Below are 21,555 nucleotides of genomic sequence, written 5' to 3' on the forward strand. Positions count from 1 at the left end.
ACTATTTGTGATCGAATCTAGCTGAAATGAAAAAAATAATGTTCTACAAAACTTATATGACTGGAAAGCTGATATCACGAGGATTCTGAATCCATTATGAAATTTGATGTCCGATAAAAATAAACAAAAATACATTACTTCCATTGTTCCGGAGTTGATTTCAATCGTCACACATGTTGGGTAAAGATTGTAAGTACATATTGATAGAGAGCGCAGACAGTCAGACGCTCTAGCTTCTCTGCGTCTCTCAAGACGAGGATCAACTTCAAACGCCTATAACTCTGTAGGGTTAAGTGCTATCAAAAAGTTGTCAACTACAAAAATGTGTAAAATTTCACGCTTATCAATTTCCTAGTTTTAAATTTGTCAGTAGCTTTTACCATTATTGTTATAAACCGCTTTGAATGTAGTCAAGCAAGAGATCTCGCTTCTCTGCGTCCCTCAGGACGACGTTCAAACTTTGACGGCTCGTATCTCTTCAGCGTTTATAGTTATCAAAAAATTGTCAACTTCAAAAATGAAAATCAACATTTGTTCTATAACATACTAAAGTTTGAAAATATTTCGACTAGTACGGTAACCGTGACGGGATCTCAAAATATGCCGATTTTCTCAGTCAAAAACTGTTGTTATTGGAATTTTTACGTCAAAACGCAAATTTTCTGCAGTTTTTTGAGACCATGAAGATTTGAGACCATGAGGAAATCCGGGACATCACGACGAATAAGTTGATAATTTTTGACTGAAAACTGGAAAAAAACTTTTAGTTTTTCGAAACTAATTTTCAAATGAAGTTTTCAATTTTCATCCCTAAATAGTTTGTATAGTACCGGACAAATATGTATCAATTTTGGCTGTTCTCAGTGGAAAATGACCAACTTTGACAGTGTATTTCGGTATCGCTTGATTGTCCGCTAAACTCAATTTTATATGGGTTTGACAGAGCAAAAATAGTACATCATTTTTGTAGTTGACCATTTTTTTGTAGGGACACTACCATGAAAGTTATAGGTTGTCAAAGTCAAAATCTCCAAAATTTCGCTAAATTGCATTGAAATTAGTCGATTTCAGGGAGTAATGGGTTTCTTTACCTGTAACTTTCATGGTAGTGTCCCAACAAAAAAAATGGTCAACTACAAAAATGATGCGCTATTTTTGCTCTGTCGAACCAATATAAACTTGAGTTTATCGGACAATCAGGTGACACCGAAATACACTGCCAAAGTTGGTCATTTCCCAAACAGCCAAAGTTGATACTTTTATGTCCGGTACTGTATATGGATTTTGACACCGTACCTCCTGAAGTATCGATTTCCGAAAACAGCCAAAGTAGCCGAAGTTGACCTTTTTGTCCGGTACTGTAGTTTGTCAGATGTTCATAACATTCTACTCCCCCCTTTTCTCCACTACACCCAAAAAGTAGGTGCATAACGAACATAACGAACACAAGAACTCTTTTCTTGCCCCGCTCCTTCCGAATAGTGTTGTTGTTCTCACATTACCTTCTCCTCCTCCTCCAATATTATTTGAGCATGTGAGTATTTGCTCTCCACCTCCCCCCCCCCCCCCCCCCCCCCCCCCCCCCCTTCTTTCATTTCTTGACCACCAACTCGAAATCACGCATTCACTTTTGTTGTACTCGCATGGTGTCTGACTACTGTACCTGACCAGTCTAGTTTTTTTGTTATGACATAAACTTAAGACTATTGTTGTCTCCCCCAGGCGCCGCGGCTTCCACGTGACGTGTACCTTTTCCCTTAAGCCACCCCCTTATGGCTTAAGCCCCTAATACTCCGTTCCTCTCTTCCAAATACAACTTTTTTTTTGAATTTCTTGATATAAAACATCTGACCATATCAATTTCTTTCTTCTGCCCCCCCCCCCTTTTTGTTTGATCTACCGCCGCCGCTTCCGCTAGCGGAGATAGACAAAAAAGTCGGCTCAAGTGTGAGATCATGAGCTCATCTCCACGGAAGCAAATACCTTTCGGCATTCTTCGGCGAGGTTTCACACCTGATTAGGAGCAGGAGGATTTGGCATTTTTGTCATTTTTTCTGGTGTTAGGTGGTTTGTGAACATTGATGGCTTACTAGAAAATGATTCAGACGCTATCAAGAGTTTTTGTATTGTTTTGTACAGTACCGCTCAAAAGTGTATTAAGTTTTGGTTTTTTTTTCAGTTGAAAACGCCCAACTTTGAGAGTGTGTCGTGGTAATACTTACTGTCCCATTTAGTAGATTTTTAATGGATCGTACAGCTCGAAAATAGAGCTCCATTTTTGTGGTTGACAACTTTTTCGTACGAATACTCCTTAAAGAGTTATGGTCATTTTAAGACGACAGCTCAAAAATCGCACTATTTTGCACTGAAAAGAGTCGATTTGAGGGAGAAATTACTTCGACAATATGTAACTTGCTAGGGAGTGTCCGTACAAAAAAGTTGTCAACTACAGCAATAAAGCTCTACCTTTGATTTGTATGATCCAATAAAAACTTTTATTCGTGAGACAATCAGTGATACCATGACACCCTCTTAAATTGAAAATTTTCCACTAAAGTTAGAATTATGACCATTACTGTACCGTACAGTAACTTGCCCACCCCAGTGGATCAAAATGTCATTTCACTATCTTCTTGCCACAAATGTCACCTACGTCGACTTGGTGGGACACTTGGTGGGACACAATGGTGGGACATTTGGTGGGACAATCACTGATACCATAACACCCTCTCAAAGCTGAAAATTTTCCCCTAAAATTAGAATTATGCAAGGCTGTCGCACGGCCGGGCGCGGCCCACGGCTTTTAGGGCCGCGGATCAACCAAATGGGCTGAATTTTTGCATATCGACTAATCTTTTGGTCCTCTACAAGGCCGCCTGAAGAACCGAAATTTTTCCATGGCTGGGAGCTGAGATATAAAATCGCCCCACGGCCTTTTTGACATCCTTGGAATTATGACCATTACTGTACCGTACAGTAACTTGCCCACCCCAGTAGATCAAAATATCATCTCACTATCTTCTTGCCACAAATGCCACCTACGTCGAAGAGCCCCCTAAACATGTTTGTTTTCCCTTCCCCCTCCTCTCAATCTTCTTAACACCAATCGCCTTACCTTCCTTCCGACTCACCCATCCTTCCGGTATCACCTTCCGTCATTTCACTTATTTTTTGTCCTCTTCTTCCACGCAAAACCTTACACACGTAAACATATCAAGAACATCTTAAGTGGGCGGAGCCTCCAGGTGGTATAATATTTCTACACGGGCGGTCTGTTCTTCCCCCAATTTTTGCACAAGTGGTGCTACTGGTGCTAGTGGTGAGAATAAATATGATATCCCCTCTAGACCATCAAATAAAATATTTTCCGTCTCAATAGAAAGGGGCAAAAAAAGAAACAATACGGGTGTTTTCTATTCTCTATTCTCTTCCTCGATTAGTGCAAATAAATAGGTGTCTGTGTGTGGCATTTCGGGTGTATTGGATGTGCCAATTTATTCCATTTCTTTTTGAGTTTTGGGGGCTCTTTTTTAAATGCTTGTTCTTACAAAAATTAACATTTTCCTGTTCTTAGGTGAATCCGCCACGGTTTACCTGATTTTCTTATAATTACAACTTATGGGGTCCCTTTAAAGGAGTTATAATCCAGTTAAGTAAGCTCACTATTTTGCACCAAAATTGCTCTTTTCTGTGCTTTAACGACCACTCATAGAAGAGTACGCAGACAGTCAGACACTCTAGCTTCTCTGCGTCTCTCAAGACGGGGAACAACTTCAAACGCTAATATGTTCTTATAGATTTCGCCCATTTCTTTTTTTCTCTTGCACAACAAAAGATGAATAAATTATTATTATTATTATTAATAACTTTGTAGGGTTAAGTGCTATCAAAAAGTTTTCAATCGAGATAAACTGCTTTGCACGTGTCAGGCAAGAGAGAGAGAGAGAGAAAGAGAGACGCAGACAGCCAGACGCTCTAGTTTCTCTGCGTTTCTCAGAAATAGGCTTTTAGTTTGGAAGCATATATCTCTTCAGGGATTTGAGATATCAAAAAGTTGTCAACTACAAAAACAGAGATCTACATTTGTTCTATTACATACTGAAATTTGAAAAACAGTGCGACTAGTACGGCAACCGTGACGGAATCTTATTTAAAATACATTTTTTGTGAAACGTGTATTTTCCAGTTAAGTACATGTACAGACGGGAAAGAAAAGTCATGAAATTTCGGATTCTTTCAAATCACAATTTTCCCGATGTTTTTTCCCTTTTTTGCGGTTTTGACAAAACAAATTTCGGATTTTACGTAATTGGTATTATTGCAGGACTCTAAATTATAGTTTCCCTATACTTTTCGGTTAAAACCTTTGTGGAACTTCTTTAGCCTTAACATGTCATACCGTTTCCATTTTCCTGGCCCATACCACCCAAACCATTATATCTCGCAATTCGTCACACCCAGATTTTTCAGTTATCACATTTCATAACCGTTCATATCCCGTTATTCTAAATTTCGTGACCATTTCATTTTCCAGAATGCATTCACCCCTTCCCTACCTGCTCGCCGTCACTTTCCTCGACATTGTCATCTGCATGGCTCCAATGCCTCACATCGATTGGTGTCTCTACTGGAGATATCTGAATAAGGATCAGTTTCGACCCGAGTGTAATGGAGTGTATCGGCTGAGGTTTGCTAAGCATAAAGGTTGGTTTTGGGGGAAGGACATCCGGATTTTTGGACATTGCCATAGGAATACTGTAGCACAGTACCTCAACAGTAACCCAATTACTACAGTAGTCTTGAAGTGTCCGTACCAGAGTTGCGCGGAATTCCGACTTCCGACTTCCGGGCTGTTTTTCACTTCCGACTTCCGTTTTGAAAATTTTACTTCCGATTTCCGTTTTGAACATTTTACTTCCGACTTCCGTTTTCGGATGTTTACTTCCGACTTCCGTCATTCCATAATTGTGGAATTTCCGAAAAGTTATTTTGCAGAAATACAAGGAAAAATGGTCTAAAAGGACAGAAAATAGGCTTTTCTTCAGCCAAAAACTAGTTTTCCACTGATTTTCGCGAATTTTAAGAACTTTTTCTAAAAGTTTTTGAATCTTTGGAAAAAAAAATCTACTTCCGACTTCCGACTTCCGGGTGTTTTTTCACTTCCGACTTCCGGCTTCCGATTTCCGTTTTCAAAATTTTACTTCCGACTTCCGACTTCCGGATTAGAAATTTTACTTCCGACTTCCGTTTTAAAAATTTTACTTCCGACTTCCGACTTCCGATTTCCGTTTTAGAAAAAACCACTTCCGCGCAACTCTGGTCCGTACGATTCCACCTTGTGGTACTGTAAGCCAGAACTTTCTTGAGTCGCTACTCATCCAATATGACAACTAGCGTCAGTACCTTACCATAGGAATACTCTAGCACAGTACCTCAACAGTAACCCGATAACTACAGGGAGGGACTACCGTAGTCTTGAAGTGTCACGGTATTGTCTTGAGTCGCTACTCAGCGAATATGACAACTAGCGTCAAAGGCCTTTGCTACCTTAGCTACAGTACCCCTATAGCTACAGTACCCTTAGAACTACAGTACCATATAATATTCCAGCTCACGACCATCGACCCCAAATAACTGCTCAACAATCAAGTGTCCCATGGACACCAGCCAGACCGGTCCCCCGATTCAACTCCTTCTCCTTAAACACCAACTCGATACTCCCCGTGACTAATGAGAATGGATTCGGTATGTTTTTACAACAAAAAAACACAACTTTTGAACCATCAAAGACCTGTTACTCAAGAAAAAATGTGATTTTTCTAAAAATAAACAAGTGCGCCCTACCGTCACTAATCTGTGACGTCTTTTTTTTAGGTGACTGCCGTCCACACCACACAAGTTGTCAACAATCTGGACAATGCTCGTCGGGACAGTTGTGTATTGATAGTAATGGGTATTGTTGTGGGAGTAAGAGGTGAGGAAAGTTAGGCCACCAGGAGACGCAGAGAAGCTAGAGCGTCTGACTGTCTGCGTCTCTTCAGATTGTGATAAAACTTGAAGCGCTTTTAACTCTCTATGGCTTAGGGCTATCAAAAAGTTGTTTATTAACAAAATGTGCAGATTTTTACGCTCTTCAACTTTGCAGTTTAAAATTTTTTAATTTCACTTATTTTCGCTGAGATAACTGAGTTATCAACAACTTGAAGAGGTGAGAGACACAGACAGTTAGGCACTCTAACTTCTCTGCGTCTCTTAAGACGGTGCTCAACTTCAAACGCTTATAACTTTGTTGGGTTAAGTGCTATCAAAAAGTTGTCAACTACAAAAATGTGTAAAATTTTAAGCTGATTGTTTTTATAGTTTAAAATTTGTTAGTAGCCCTGAACATTATCGAGATAAACCGCTTTGAATTTGGTCTAGCAAGAGTGAGAGAGACAAAGACGCAGACATCCAGACGCTCTAGTTTCTCTGCGTCTCTCCAGGCAGTGTGATGTTTCGATTTTGTCTGGATTTTCCTAATTTTGTACTCAAAAAACAGGTTTTAGGAGGTCTGTCCTTGAAATACTCAAATTTTCATACAAATTCAAGACTTTTGCCTCCGAAAAACTTATTTTCAAAAGTTTTCGAAAAAAAAGTTTCTCGAAACTTTTTCTTCGAAAACACAGCCCTGCTCACAACCCATATTTCCGTGACGCAATTCCAAATCACCTCCTCTTTCAGAACCCTCACCGAGTGCCCCCAACCATCCACCCTGGTCTCCCACTGCGCCTTCCGTCGTCGCCACGTCAACTGGTGCACCTCGGACGCGGAGTGTGCACCTCATCTGGCGCCCCGTCAGAATATGTTCTTCTCCAACGACGCCTCCCTTCTCGACAGCATTCAGGCGGCCCCGTCGTTGTGTTGTCCGACGCAATGCGGTTATAATGTGTGTGTCCGATAGGAGGCTCTTGTTTCTACTTGAAAGAACATACACACCTGGTGATTACTACCCTTCTCATGACAAGAATAATGAGGAGACCCTTTTAACTTATTTGTATAAAAAAGGGAATTAAAATTCCTTTTTTTTACTTTTTCCCAAAATTTTCGAAAAATTTTTTTGTGATTTGATATCTCTCCGAACCCCGTACGTGTTTATGTATGTATCTATAATTTATTTATTCCAATTTCTTTTCCCTCGCTTAGAGAATAGATGTGTATACGAGTGGGTTGTCACCTTTTCGAACAAACATTTGCAGGTGATTTTGAATTTTTGTGATTTTGAATTTTTGAACGAAACCAACTTTTTCTTTTTTTAAACATATTTATTTTATTTATCACGTCAGAGAAATGAATGAACGCCTATTACTTTTTTTTACAACTTTGACTTTTTCAGAAATTCCCGTAAAAAATTGTGTTTGTTCTTGTGAAAAATCTTATTCAGGGCATATTTCAGGAACCAACAAATGAGAAATACTTTTGGAACGGTTCAAAAAACATTTCGAAATCAATTAATCAAAAATAGTAAAGAATTAAGGGTTTTGATGCCTGTTTTTGGAAGTTACGACAGTTTTAATATTTTTACGTTCAGAATCAGAGTGCCTTAAATAGTCCGTAAAGATTGTAATAGTCAGACTTGTCAAAAATCGGGCCGGGCCGGGCCGAAATTTCTCTTGGCCCGGCCCGGCCCGGTCGGCCCGGATTCAAGAATGGGTACCATTTTTACCAATTTTTTCCATTTTTACCAATTTTTTTTGAAATGTTTCGAAAAAAAGAGTAAAAATGCTTAGATTATCAAACATATTCACATTTTGATTCAATTTTAAATGTTTCTTCGAAAACTATACTTTTTTCAAAAAAAGTTGTAAAAATTTCCAAAAATTTCCAAAAAAAGTTCAAAAACACAAAATGTTTTGAAAAAATGTTTCAAAACGGGCCGAGATTTTTCCTGATTTTGGCCCGGCCCGGCCCGTGACAAGTCTGGTAATAGTAAGTGGAAGTTCAGACAAACCATTGCAAACATAAGTCCGTAACTTGTTTCCAGATAAGAATAAAATGTATTTCTCTGAATTTTCACTGATTTTAAATTTTAAGGTTTTCCTTAATTCTTTTTATTTTATCAATAAACGTTTACAACTTTCAAGGAGTATACTAACTAAAAACTGTAATTCGTTTTCAGCCATCCGGACAAACCGACATACAAACAATTCTGTAGTTTCAGACTTTTTCTCAAACTGAAGTACTCTGACAGAATGATGTCACAATGTCAAGTCATAAATTATACTTCTTTCTTTCAGATTCTAATAATTTATGTTTCAATGATTTCTTCCAAGAATCGGATGGAGTAGGTAGTAATTTTTGGAATGGGGGAAGTAGTTAGAGAACTTTTCGGACAATTAAAAATTTGAAACAAAATTTTGAACCCTCACATTTTCAGCTTTCCAGTTATATAACTTTTGTTATAAATTTTTTTGTTGTTGAAAATTTTGACTAGAAACCGCTCGTTACGATCGCGGAGATTTGGAAAATCCGCTGCATCTCAGTTAATTTTGATCTTGTTGTTGGACACATTTTGAAAACAGCTTCAGAATATCCAGAATTTCAGCTCTCTAGATAATATATATACCGTAAAAACTGTAATAGAAGCGCTCCTTTATTTGAGGCGCCCCTCTAATAGAGGCGCACCTTAAAAAGCGGTTTGAATAATAGTGGCGCACCCTCTAATAGAGGCGCCCCCTTAATACGTTTCGAATATTTTTTTCTGGTTTTCAGTCATTCTTTTTCAAAGTTCGTGAAAAAACACAACTAAAACCCAACTTTTTCGTTCAAAGTAATGCAAATTTGGGGATTTTCGTGTAGTTTTGTCCGAGAAAGTGTTAGTTTGGTTGAAAATTATTCACTTAAAAGTGGAAAAAATAATCGAACGAACAGGTTGAAAAATAGAGACGTACCCTCTATTAGAAGCGCCCCTGTAATAGAGGCGCATGCGCTTCTATTACAGTTTTTACGGCATTTCGAAAACAGATACAGTATAACCGTAACTACAGCTCCCTAGGCATATAACGTTTGCTTCTAAAGATGAAGTTTTCTGTTCGCTCGGCACAGTTCTTACAACTGCGCTCCACCGAAATCTTCTGGTCTATCAAAAAAGTCAAAATAATGGACCTATTCTGGGGTAGCAAAAAATAGTTTTTTGATTATTTTTTTGCTATTCAGAAAGTAGCAAAAAAGCAAAAAACTCCTGGTTTGGAGGTATTTTTTGCTTGACCTTTTCTTGCCCAGCCGACGGACTCCTAGGCCATGTGTAGATTTACGGGAGAATTTTTTGTGTCTTTTTCAGCATCGATGAACTTTATCGCTACTTTTGAACTGAGTTCGTAATTTTATTGATTTATTTCATGCTTTGTAATCGTTTAATCTTTTTTTCCGAACTTTGCTGAAAAAATCACAAATAATTCTCCCCGTAAATCTACACATGGCCTAGAAATCCGCCGGCTGGCCTAGAAAAGGTCAATCAAAAAATACTTCCAAACCAGAAGTTTTTTGCTTTTTTTTCTACTCTCTGAATAGCAAAAAATAAGCAAAAAACTATTTTTTGCTACCCCAGAATATGTCCATTATTTTGACTTTTTTGATAGAATTTGATTCGACAGTTATATTCCGTTTCATTTTTATTTACTGTTAATTATTATTCTCAAAGTTCTCGGATGCTTTTTCTGTTCGTTTTGTATGTGTCGTGATTTTCAAAGGAAAAAGCAGGTGAAAACGGTAGTACCAAAGCAAAACACTTCCGGATTCTGATTCTGTTTCCAAATTTAATATGCGACCGAAATGAGCCCATGACACTTCAAAGTCCACCATATTACACATCTTCTTAATTTCATTTTTTTTTTCGGAAATTTTGATCATAACGAGTCTGGTTTTTAAAACTTAACATACGACCGAAATGAACGTACTTCGTTTATTGTGGCTCCGCGACGTTTCGTAACTGCGACACTTCAAAACTACAACATTTCGCCACCATAAATCTAGCAATAGTTTAACCCATACCGGGCAAAACGTGCCAGCGCGTAACTCGCTTCAAACTGAGTTTTGTGAGCTGAAAAACATACCAAAATGTAGATCTCGACGAGTTCTATGTCACTGACCTAGTACAGGCCGGATGGCTATTCGTTAATATGTCGCAGGCCGGGAAAAAGTGCCAAAAAACGCGAAAATAGCGAAAATAGCCATTCTAGCCCGGCCCGCGGCACATTAACGAATAGCCATCCGTCCCGTAATAGGACACGGACATACCGTAAAAACTGTAATAGAAGCGCATGCGCCTCTATTTTCCAACCCCAGTTCGCAGATGCGCCTCTATTACAGGGGCGCTTCTAATAGAGGGTGCGCCTCTATTTTTCAACCTGTTCGTTCGATTATTTCTTCAACTTTTAAGTGAATAATTTTCAACCAAACTAACACTTTCTCAGACATAATTACACGAAAATCCCCAAATTTGCATTACTTTGAACGAAAAAGTTGGGTTTAGTTGTGTTTTTTCACGAATTTTGAAAAAGAATGACTGGAAACCAGAAAAAATATTCGAAACGTATTAAGGGGGCGCCTCTATTAGAGGGTGCGCCACTATTATTCAAACCGCTTTTTAAGGTGCGCCTCTATTAGAAGGCGCCTCAAATAAAACTGTGCTTCTATTACAGTTTTTACGGTAGAACTCGTCGAGATCTACATTTTGGTATATTTTTCAGCTCATAATTTTGAGTTTGACGCGAGTTACGAGCCGGCTCGTTTTTTTTTTTCGGTTTGCAAGTATGCATAAGACTAGCAATAGTTTAACATAGTTTTGTCAAAAAACGGGTCAGATAACTTTTCTTATATTCAACATTTTCAACTGACCCAAATTTGCAAATCTGGTATGGTTGCGAAACGTCCTGGTTGCTTTATCCGAGCAACAACCGAGTTCTCTATCAAATTTTTTTAAATCACGTTTTTCTGCTATTTCTTTTTCTGATCATTCATATATATGACTTCTTCTAATTAACAAGCTCCACTAAACCCCAAAAAAACAGAGCCACCGTATCCTCACAACAATCTCATTACTAATCCCTTCTGATTTCCGACCTCCATGGTCTTATAAGAGACCAAGAAATCAAAAAAAAAACTCAGATCTTACAATTTTTTTTCCGCTCGTTCTAAGACCACTTTCCCACGATTTACAACACAACAACACTCGTTTTTTTCCAGAAACTACTCTGCTACTGATACGCATATGTGTATGTAAAAGATTAGTTCTCCTTTTTCTTTTTCTGATAATCCGAGTAACAACATTTGTGCTCTTTTTATTCGATTTGTGATATATAATCACATTATGTCAATGGCTGCGGCGGTGGCAAGATTTGAGTATTGCGATTTGGTGAGTTGATTTGGTTTTTGAGTTTAAGGTCAAGGGAAGTTCTAGATTTTGATGCATTAAAGGTAATTTTAATAATCCCCCACCTTGGAGTAAGGGAGTCTGGTTTAAATAATGCATTCAAATTAATTAAACCTTATGATGTGCAGGTCAGAAATATTAACAATCAAGATTACGGTAGCTATATATAGCACTTAGGCCAAAAGTTATGTGACCGGGACGGTTTGAAACCGAGACAGACAAAACTGTCAGGTTCTTAAATGTCCTGTTTTGAAAATTCTCGGTTTCAGAAGGTCTGGTTCTAAAATGTGTTAGTTCTTAAACGTCCAGGAAACAAATTCATAAAGTTTTCATTCATAAAGTTTTCATAAAGATCACCTACAGTAATAAAGTTTGCGATTCAAAGCCGGGCTTCAAAATTATTTGGTTTTGAAATGGGTGATTTCAAAACGTCCAAAAGTTATATTTAAAGATTCCGGTTCGAAACTGTCTCGGTTTTGGAACGTCTCAGTTTCAGAAAAGGGCTCATTTTAAAACCACCACGGTTCCAAACTATCCACGGTTTTAAAATATCCCCATGATTCTAAAACGTCCCATCTTTCAGGCCCGCCAAGTGTCGTTCGACCCATTATACCGTTCCAGTCAATACTACACATTCTTCTCCTCCGTCATCGCACTCATCCCACTGACTTTTCTTATTTATTTTCAACTTCGGAATTCGACATTCAACGATAATGTCAAATTTTTATACATGCTCTATTTCGCAGAGATTTTGCTCTCGGTCTTTAATAATGTCGTCGTTTTTGTAAGTTTTTATTTATTATAAGGGTATTTTTACTTCCGAACTCAATTTATTTTTATATTATAATGTAGGCCAAACTCAGCACTCCATTTTTGTAGTTGACATCTTTTTATTAGCTCCGCCCACTTTTGAGATATGCGTCTTTGAAAATAGAGTACTGTATAGATAACAGTGATTGTATAGATATCGCTACAGTAATCTGTCTTTAAAGGCGCATAGCTTAAAAGTGGACACTGTATCTTATGACAACTTGTACACACACACAACACTATTTTCAGTCCCACCACGTCATCACCCCAATCTACGCTGAAAATAATTGTGACCTACTGGTAGACACCCTGAAAAATAAGGTGTTCCAAAATATCGGTGTGTTCGGGGTGTCCTGCCCAATGCTCACAATTCTCGGTATTACTTTCGAACGTCTATTGGCTCTTATTTTTGCACACTGCTATGAACGTGTTCGCCTATGCATCGGACTCATTATTGGCGTTATTGCAGTAGGTTTTGGCGGGAAATTTTTTTTTTTCAAATTCAAAAATTTATGGATTTTCAGGTTGTCTGTGATATGGTACTGGTCTGGTTCTTTTTCCGGTATGAGACATTTGAACAACCATCGATTTCTTATTTTATGGTACCGGATAGCTCTGGGTATAGGGTAGGTCACACAGCTACAAAGATTTATTAATTTGGGAATTTTTTATTACAGATGAATATTTTGTGCTGGTGGCTGTTGGCTGCAAATGCGGCAAATCTGGTTTTCAATTATATACTGGTCAAAGTTAATGTGGCATTGAAGAAAAAGTGAGCGTGAGATATCAAAATAATGTAACCTATATAATGTGCAGATTTTTACGGGCTACATTTTTGTAGTTGACAATTTTCTAATAGCGCTGAAGGTTGGGGAGATATAAGCCGTCAAAGTTTTGAGAGACGCAGAGAAGCTAGAGTGTCTGACTGTCTGCGCTCTCTCTCGCTCAGAAACTTCAAACGCTTGTATCTCCCTAGCCATCTAAGATATCCAAACAATTTAACCTATGAAATGTGCAGAATTTTATGATCTACATTTTTGTAATTGACAATTTTCTAATAGCGCTGAAGGTTGGAATGATATAAGCCGTCAAAGTTTGAAAAGGCGCAGAGAAGCGAGAGTGTCTGACTGCCTGCGCTCTCTCTTCTCGGTTAACTTTGGAAGGGCTTATCGCCTAAACAAGTGATGCACCTAAATATTAGAAACCTATAAAATGTGCAGAATTTCAAGCGCTACATTTTTGTAATTGACAATTTTATAATAGCGCTGAAGGTTGGGGAGATATAAGCCGTCAAAATTTAGAGAGACGCAGAGAAGCGAGAGCGCCTGACTTTCTGCGCTCTCTCTATTTCGCTACCCAACTTTAACAGCTCATAACTTTATGAAAATTAGAAATATGTGAAAATTTTAAAATGTAAAAATGTAGATCACAAAATTTTGCACTTTTGTTAGTAAACCACTTTTTCGTATCATTAGACGCTGGAGAGATAGAGCGCAAACATTCAGACGCTCTAGCTTTTCTGCGTCTCTCAAAACTTTGACGGCTCATATCTCTTTAGGTTTTGAAGATACAGAAAAGTTGTCAACTACAAAAATGAAGCGCGTAAAATTCTGCACATTTTATAGGTTAATAATTTTTGAATGCATCACTGGTTTAGGTGATAAGCCCTGCCAAACTTAACCGATGACAGAGAGCGCAGACAGTCAGACGCTCTAGCTTCTCTGCGTCTATCAGGACTAGACTTCAAGTTTGGAAGCATATATCTCAGCAGGGTTTTTTGCTATCAAAAAATGGTCAACTACGAAAATATGTAGAATTGTATGCTTATCATTTTTGTAGTTGACAACTTTTTGATAGCAAAAACGATTGATGAGATAAAAACTATTTTTGGACATTTTTTCTCTCCAGATGGCGCTCCTCCCTCTCCACCCGTTTCCAAATGGAAGAGAACATCATCACCACCAAATTCTCCACCTTCATCTCATTCGTGCACGTCTTCTTCTTCTCACTCTACCTCATTTTCACCCTTGGAATCCGCTTGTTTGGCTCCAACTTTCTCACGACGCCTGCCGATTTTGTAGCCGTCCGCGGTGTTTACATTGTTGGTTTTTGAGTCGCTGATAGAGTTCCAAGAAATCAAAATGATTTGCAGACAATTCCCACGTATAACCTTGTGATTGGCGTCGCTTCGTGTATCTATTTACGACGATTGAAGGGTGAGAAATCTGCAAAAGTTCACGCGGAAGTCACCTTCAAGTACGCCGGTTATGAAGCAGCACAAATTCATGAGGAGGCCATGTTGAGTATTTGGAAAACACACTCCTCGAAGAAGAGCATATTTTAAGCAAGCACAGTACTGGGCCGTGCGGTTTTTCAAGCTTCCCGATTTTTATCAAAATCAGTTTCCCGTGTTTCCAGCCCCCCTCCCTCTCCACTTTTGCGTGCTCTGTTAACTCTTTCATAAGTGATCCAGATCCAACACTGTTGTCGTCGCGCTCCACTGAAATTAAAGAATTTTAAAGAATTATAATTTTGATAGAGCGTGAGAAATCTTCTGGAATCCCTAAAGATAACTTTACTTGTTCCACAGTTTCTTTTCAACCCGGTTTTTCGATTTTCATTAACTCAACCATCAATTGTATATTTTCATTACTTAACTATCTTACCCTGTTATAGAAAAAAAACTCCAATCTCAGATGAGTTTACCTCTTCCAGTTTAAAGAATCCTCTAATTTACAAAATTTCTTTGTCAAACCTCTTAATAAAGTTTTTTTTAAACAATATGCAAAAGTGTTAATCGAGTTATGATGAAAGTGGAAATGAGTAATATGTTCAATACGCCCTGTTGCACACGTTATTAAAATTCATATAAGAAATTTGGATATAATTTCGGGCGCACCGGTAGCACACACAAGTAGACCACTAAGTCCCAAAAATGGACGAGCCACGGCCGAGCGACCGTAGGCGTGGGAGTGGCGAACCAACGGCGGCTAAACGACCGCGAACGGACGAACAACGGTCCGTTACCGGCCCAGTTCTGAAACTCTTCTTCAAAATCATTGTTATGTCATGTAGAGTCTGTAGAAGTTGTTTAAAGCTATCATTTTCTTGTTAGCGGTCTACCTGTGCAGTGGTTGGGCTGCGGAGGCTCAATTTGTAGACGGTGGTTCGATTCCACCCTGGTGTCAGCGATTTCAATTTCTTATATGAATACATCTCTACGATACGTACTAAAACAAGGATTCCAATCTTTATGAATTATGTTATAAAAATGTAATAAAAAGCGAGTTGGCTTGACGTGACACAGCGGAGGATGAAGAAAAACGAAAATCGCTCCAGCTTTGGCGGGATAAACTGGTTAACCATACACCACTGAGAAAAATTGAAAATTTTTTATGTATACTTTAGCTGGTTATCAAAAAAAACGTATAAAAATTATTAACAATCCATATTCGATAAAACACTTGATGACGTTCAAAAAATGAGAAGAGCACAAAATGTTCAAAATGATTTTAAATAGTTCTCCTCAATACAATCAAGAAGTCCTCGACTTCCACAGTATTCTTGAACTTGGGTCCATCGAGTGTTGCAATCATTTTTCCATCTTCCGATTTCACAGCTTGATTTTTCAAAAGAAACTCTGTTATCCAAGGCTCATTTTTTTTGAGATAAATGCGACCCTTCTTGAAGTTGTCTCTTTGTAAGCTATGCTGGAAAAATGATAGATCAGAAGCATAATGAGATATATGTTCTTAAACAAACCTCAATGCTTCGATCAAATTCCGTTTGAGATAAATTTTCAAAGAAAACCACAAATTCTTCGGTGTTTGATAATAAATTGAATGGAAAACGGCTGAGTCGCTGACGAATGGTGATAGCTGGCACATGTTTGATCTGCTCTATTTCAAACAGCTCATTTAGTGAATCTTCAAGAATTCCTCCTAACAGCTGTAATTTTTCTGAAAATAAGAAAGCATTGAAATATATGGAATTGATCAAACTAACTAGTCTTCAAACGCGACAATAATGCACCGCAATCCGCTGGTGACAAGATGGCTCCGAGACTAACTTGCTGGACACGAATTTGATGTGGAAGAGAGGTGAGCATTGATACAAAACGTTGCAAAAACAACAATTGTCCTTTACCAACTGAAAATTGTTTTAGTAGAAAAATGATTAAAAGGAATATCAAACTAACAATCCATATACAATTTTTCAATCTGTAAATTTGGATTGCACAAAATAATTTTGAGATCTCGCACTGCTTCCGCCGCCGCACGTTTCTTCAAGTTCTTCATGCGAAGAGAGTTAATGGAATTTTCTTCGGGGTATTTATATCTATTTTTGATTCCTAGTTTCGCCTCAATGAGAAGTACCTTCACCCAGGTAGCTACAGAAATATCGAGTTCCTCTATAGTCAGTGGCATGTTATCAACGAGTGATTGACATCTTTTAGAACATTTTCGGAGGTTTAGTCTGGAAATTTCAGATGAGACGATTGAATTCAGAAATATTGAAACTGATACCTGGTTTCCAAACATAAGAAGTCGGATAGCTGACGGTGAAAAACATAAGGCGTCGACAGGAATATGTTGTTCCCGCGAGAAGTTTCAGACATCGTTCGAAGATGTGGGCGGCTGAAAAACTTGGGGAATGTGTGACAGTCACAACGAGAGAACGGTAAAAAGATGAGCGCGGGTCGATAATTATTGAGTCTGTCTCTCATCGTACGCGTCGCAAGCCCTCCTTGCGTCGCGTGTGTGGTCGCAATGTGTGTCTTCCTATGAGTCATGTGCATATACCGTTTTTCAGAAAGACCACCGGTCTGCATAAATATAATTTGGGGCACGGAGAAATGGTGCGCATTCCCAATCTCTTCAACGCATCTACTCAAGGTGTTTAGGCGCCCGCTGTGTATACACCTATCTTAATAAGACATTACAGTTAAAGGTGCTTGCACATAGAGTCTTCAAAAATATCGTTTCGCGGCACGGAGAAACGGGCGGGCGCTTCTTCTTCTTATTTATGCAACTCGCTGCACTTAAATTGGGGGCGTAAGTAGTGAGTTAAGGATCACCATGTCAACCATATTCAACAAACGCATAGTCAAAAGGAAGCGTTTCTGACAATGATATAATAGTTTATAGGATCAGGGTTGAGCGGAATTCCGCTTTCCGCCTTCCGCCTTCTGCCATTTCAAAAAAACCGCATTCCGCTCAACTCTGTATAGGATGGACCACCGCATGTATTGTATCAAAGCCATGATTGAATAAAAATCACTGTGATTTAGTAAAAATAACACAAGAGTTGGTATTTTTTATAGTTCTTAACAGTTAAAAGTAGATAAATAAAATTAAACGATTTGTCTTGTTGTCTTCTCAAATAGATCTCTTGATTACAACAAAATGATTACTGATTTCCACAGTGTTCTTGAATTTCGGTCCCTCCACTGATACTATCATTCCATCATCCTTTTCCAAAGCGTCATTTTGCAAAAGAAACTCGGTTACCCAAGGTTCCAATTTATTTTTATCGACAGTAATGTGCGCCATCTTGAAATTGGTTTGTTGTAGATAATACTGAAAGGAAGTGGGTTACATAAAAACATAACTAGAAATGTTTCCATACCTCGAGAATTAGATTGAATTCAGATTGTGAAATATCCCTTACGGAAATGTCAAGTCTTGAAGTGTTTGACAATAAATTGAATGGGAATCTATTAAAACTATTCAAAATAAAAATCTCTGGAACTTTTTTGATTTGCTCTAGTCGGGAGATCCTGTGGAGTGAATCATTGCTCATTTCACAGGTCAGATTTACCAATTGTAGCTTTTCTGAAAATACGTAGGCATTGAAATATATGTGTAAAAAAACCAACCAGCATTCAAACGTGACAATAATAAATGATAATCCTTTCGAAAGACGGGACCTCTGAGATAGATTTTCTGGGCATTGATTTGATGTGGAAGCGAGGAAATCATTAATTCCATTCGTTGCAAAAACAGGGCTTGGAACGATTTGATGTGTTCCGGATTAACTGAACTTTTTTATTAAAAAAAAAAGTGGAGAATTTGCAAAACTTACTTGTCAGACACAGATTTTCTATCTTCAACTCTGGATTCGACAAAATTATTTCAATGTCTTCGACCACTTTTGTCGCCATACAACCTCTCGTCACACACTCTGTATTCCCTAAGAAAATATGACTAAAAGCGTCGGTGAGAAGATCCATTCTGTATTCTATTCCATGATATGTTTCTGTCTTAGGTTCTGAGTATTTTAAAGTCACCACGCCGTCCGTTGTATAAATATGAAAAGTTTTCAAGGTCAATGGCAGGCTATCGATGAGTAGTTGACATCGTTTTGAACATTTGCGGAGGTTTAGTCTGGAAATTGTAGTTCAGGACTTTAGGACTTCAGGAAGATTGAAACTGATACCTGGTTTCCAAGCACAAGAAATCGGATAACTGACGTTGAAACACGTATGGTGTGGATAGCAACAAATTTTTGTTGCGAGAAGTTCGAGACATAGTCAAATCTGAATGAAAAACGATGAGGGGTAATCAGTGCCCATACTACAAGGGTTCAACGAAAAAAGGTATAACGAGGAAAAAGTTACTCTTAGGGTACCATGGTACTATACTTTTAGGGTACAACGAGTAAGTTGCTCTTAGGGTACAACGAAATTTTTTGATTGAATCCTGAAGTATAGTCAAAATTCAACATTTTTGGGAAAAAAGTCGAAAAAATTTCAAAATTTCTTTCAAAATTTAGTTCAAGAAGTTTTGAATTTCGAATCCCGGGCCGATCGTGACAAGTTTGACTGAAACATGGTCAGAACAGGCTGCAAGGTTGCGCGAGTACTATTGTAGCTGTAAATAACTCAAAACAGAAATATCGTTGATTTTGGTCAGCAAAGGTTGCGGATCCTAATGGTGTACGACAGAGTTGCGCGGAAGTGATTTTTTCTAAAACGGAAGTCGGGAGTCGGAAGTAAAATTTCTAATCCGGAAGTCGGAAGTCGGAAGTAAAATTTTGAAAATGGAAGTCGGAAGCCGGAAGTCGGAAGTAAAATTTTGAAAACGGAAGTCGGAAGCCGGAAGTCGAAAGTGAAAAAAACGCCCGGAAGTCGGAAGTTGGAAGTCGGAAGTCGGAAGTAGATTTTTTCACAAAGATTCAAAAACTCCTAGAAAAAGTTCATAAAATTCGCGAAAATCAGTGGAAAACTAGTTTTTGGCTGAAGAAAAGCCTATTTTCTGTCCTTTTAGACCATTTTTCCTTGTATTTCTCTGCCAAATACATGTTTCGGAAATTCCACAATTATGGAATGACGGAAGTCGGAAGTAAACATCCGAAAACGGAAGTCGGAAGTCGAAAGTAAAATTTTCAAAACGGAAGTCGGAAGACGGAAGTAAAATTTTCAAAACGGAATTCGGAAGCCGGAAGTCGGAAGTAAAATTTTCAAAACGGAAGTCGGACGCCGGAAGTCGGAAGTCGGAATTCCGCGCAACTCTGGTGTAAGAGATGAAATTTTTTAGTATACCCTGGGTGATAACATATCAAAAAATCAACCAGAACGGATCAGGTTGGCTGAAATGGAAAATGTTTTTATTGAATTTTATAGCCTGATTTTACTATAGGGAACTATTTCACCAAAAAATCCAGTCCAGTTTTTGAAAAAAACTGATAAATACATTGTTTTTCCCTATTTTTTCGACATTTTCAAGAAAAAACGACCTTCAAAATGTTTCAATGAACTGAAACTCATGTTTTTATAAAATTCTAGACCCTTATGTTACTCTAGAAAACTGTTTCAGAAAAAAATCCAGTCCAGTTTTTGAGAAAATAAAAATTTTATGATTTTTTTTCACTAATTTTTCGATATTTTCAAGGAAAACGGCCTTCAAAATGTTTCAATGGACTGAAACTGTTGTTTTTATTGAATTTCACGGCCTGATTTTACTTTAGGGAACTGTTTCGGCAAAAAATCCAGTTCAGTTTTGAGAAAACGTGTTTTTTTTTTCAAAATAGTCGTTTTCTGTGATAAAAACGTAATAATAATCGAGATTTTTAGTTTTCCACAATTTCCAACAATCAAAAATAGTTTAATTCAGTTAATATCACCAATAATGTGTTATATGTCTGTCCCCTATAAGTGGAATAACCTGCCGACGCTAAGTGATAATAATTGGCGTTTGAATTTCGCGCGCCGCGGAGGCGGGGCCGAGGAATTTGGCTGCGGAGTCCGCGCGTTGGCGCAGCCCCGCCGTGTCTTAAATAATCAAACTAAAATAATCAGAGTTGAGCGGAATGTGGTTTTTGAAATGATGGAAAGCGGAATGCAAAAAAACGGAAAAAAAACTATTTTGAACGAAAAGCGGAGGGCGGAATTCCGCTCAACCCTGGTGGTGGTCACAAAGAAACAAACAACGAAATACCTGTTTATTATCGACCGGGTATCCCACCAGCAGGGTCGGGAGCACGTTACGTTGTGTATAATGCCCTATCAAGAACACACACGCGACGCAGATGCCCGCGACGCGGTCTGGTTGGACACACACCCGATCCTTCTTCTGTTCACATAGGTTTTTGAAGACAGAAGATATTTATCGAGATAATATCTTTGCCTCAGTCGCAAGGGGCTTGCGACGCGTCTGGTGGTTATTGATGCGTTTTTGTTTCAATCTTATTTATCCCCCAATGTTAATAACTATATAAAATACCGTCTGGGGTTGTATCATTTTTACTAATTCGCAGTGATTCAATTATAGCATTGATACATGCGACGGTCCATCATATACATAGTTGAGCGGAACGCGGTTTTTGAAATGACGAAAGGCGGAAGGCGGAATGAACACTTTTTGGTACTAGAAGCCCCTAAAATGCTTTAATTTGTGTTGAATTTTGTTTTTTGTTGGTAAAAACTGATAGTACAACTTTTGTCAGCTGAAATCCTCTAGGCAGAAAGCGGAAAGCGGAATTCCGTTCCCTGATCCTATACTACAAGCGTGCTTTACTGAAAACACACACGCGGCGTCTTTATAAACTATCGCTGTCAGAAAAGTTTCCTTGTGACTATGTTTTTATTAAATACGGTTGACATGGCGATCGTGAACCTAATGTTACGGCTCAAAGTCAGCCATGTCCCCCAAGTTCTAGTAACCTCCTTCATTTCGATAACCTCGTCCTACAACCGTCAAGAAAATATGTAGGCTCATGGGAAGACACACATTGCGACCGCGCACCATTGAGAATACGCACGCGACGCAAGGGGTTCGCGACGCGTACGACGAGACACACACACTCAATAATTATCGACCCGCGCTCATCTTTTTACC

At 38.4% G+C, this 21,555-nt stretch overlaps 4 protein-coding genes across 4 annotated transcripts; 2 read left to right on the top strand and 2 right to left on the bottom strand.

Moving 5' to 3' along the window:
* Positions 1 to 4,535: 4,535 nt before the first annotated feature.
* On the top strand, positions 4,536 to 6,940 carry GCK72_004320 (uncharacterized protein; the record flags this gene model as incomplete). The annotated part of the gene is made up of 4 exons (XM_003090306.2): positions 4,536 to 4,704; positions 5,611 to 5,745; positions 5,875 to 5,974; positions 6,721 to 6,940. The coding sequence occupies 4 exons, from the start codon at positions 4,536 to 4,538 to the stop codon at positions 6,938 to 6,940; spliced, it is 624 nt and encodes a 207-aa protein (XP_003090354.2).
* A 5,023-nt stretch (positions 6,941 to 11,963) lies between these two features.
* Positions 11,964 to 14,561, top strand: GCK72_004321 (uncharacterized protein; the record flags this gene model as incomplete). The annotated part of the gene is made up of 6 exons (XM_003092007.2): positions 11,964 to 12,191; positions 12,467 to 12,685; positions 12,742 to 12,843; positions 12,895 to 12,989; positions 14,126 to 14,318; positions 14,370 to 14,561. The coding sequence occupies 6 exons, from the start codon at positions 11,964 to 11,966 to the stop codon at positions 14,559 to 14,561; spliced, it is 1,029 nt and encodes a 342-aa protein (XP_003092055.2).
* A 1,168-nt stretch (positions 14,562 to 15,729) lies between these two features.
* On the bottom strand, positions 15,730 to 16,835 carry GCK72_004322 (uncharacterized protein; the record flags this gene model as incomplete). The annotated part of the gene is made up of 5 exons (XM_003091999.2): positions 15,730 to 15,927; positions 15,980 to 16,176; positions 16,223 to 16,366; positions 16,416 to 16,693; positions 16,744 to 16,835. The coding sequence occupies 5 exons, from the start codon at positions 16,833 to 16,835 to the stop codon at positions 15,730 to 15,732; spliced, it is 909 nt and encodes a 302-aa protein (XP_003092047.2).
* A 760-nt stretch (positions 16,836 to 17,595) lies between these two features.
* On the bottom strand, positions 17,596 to 18,747 carry GCK72_004323 (uncharacterized protein; the record flags this gene model as incomplete). The annotated part of the gene is made up of 5 exons (XM_053724602.1): positions 17,596 to 17,796; positions 17,846 to 18,051; positions 18,096 to 18,254; positions 18,302 to 18,603; positions 18,656 to 18,747. The coding sequence occupies 5 exons, from the start codon at positions 18,745 to 18,747 to the stop codon at positions 17,596 to 17,598; spliced, it is 960 nt and encodes a 319-aa protein (XP_053588796.1).
* Positions 18,748 to 21,555: the final 2,808 nt, after the last annotated feature.

The sequence above is a fragment of the Caenorhabditis remanei genome, chromosome II (assembly GCF_010183535.1).
Source record: "Caenorhabditis remanei strain PX506 chromosome II, whole genome shotgun sequence".
NCBI classification, from domain to species: domain Eukaryota; kingdom Metazoa; phylum Nematoda; class Chromadorea; order Rhabditida; family Rhabditidae; genus Caenorhabditis; species Caenorhabditis remanei.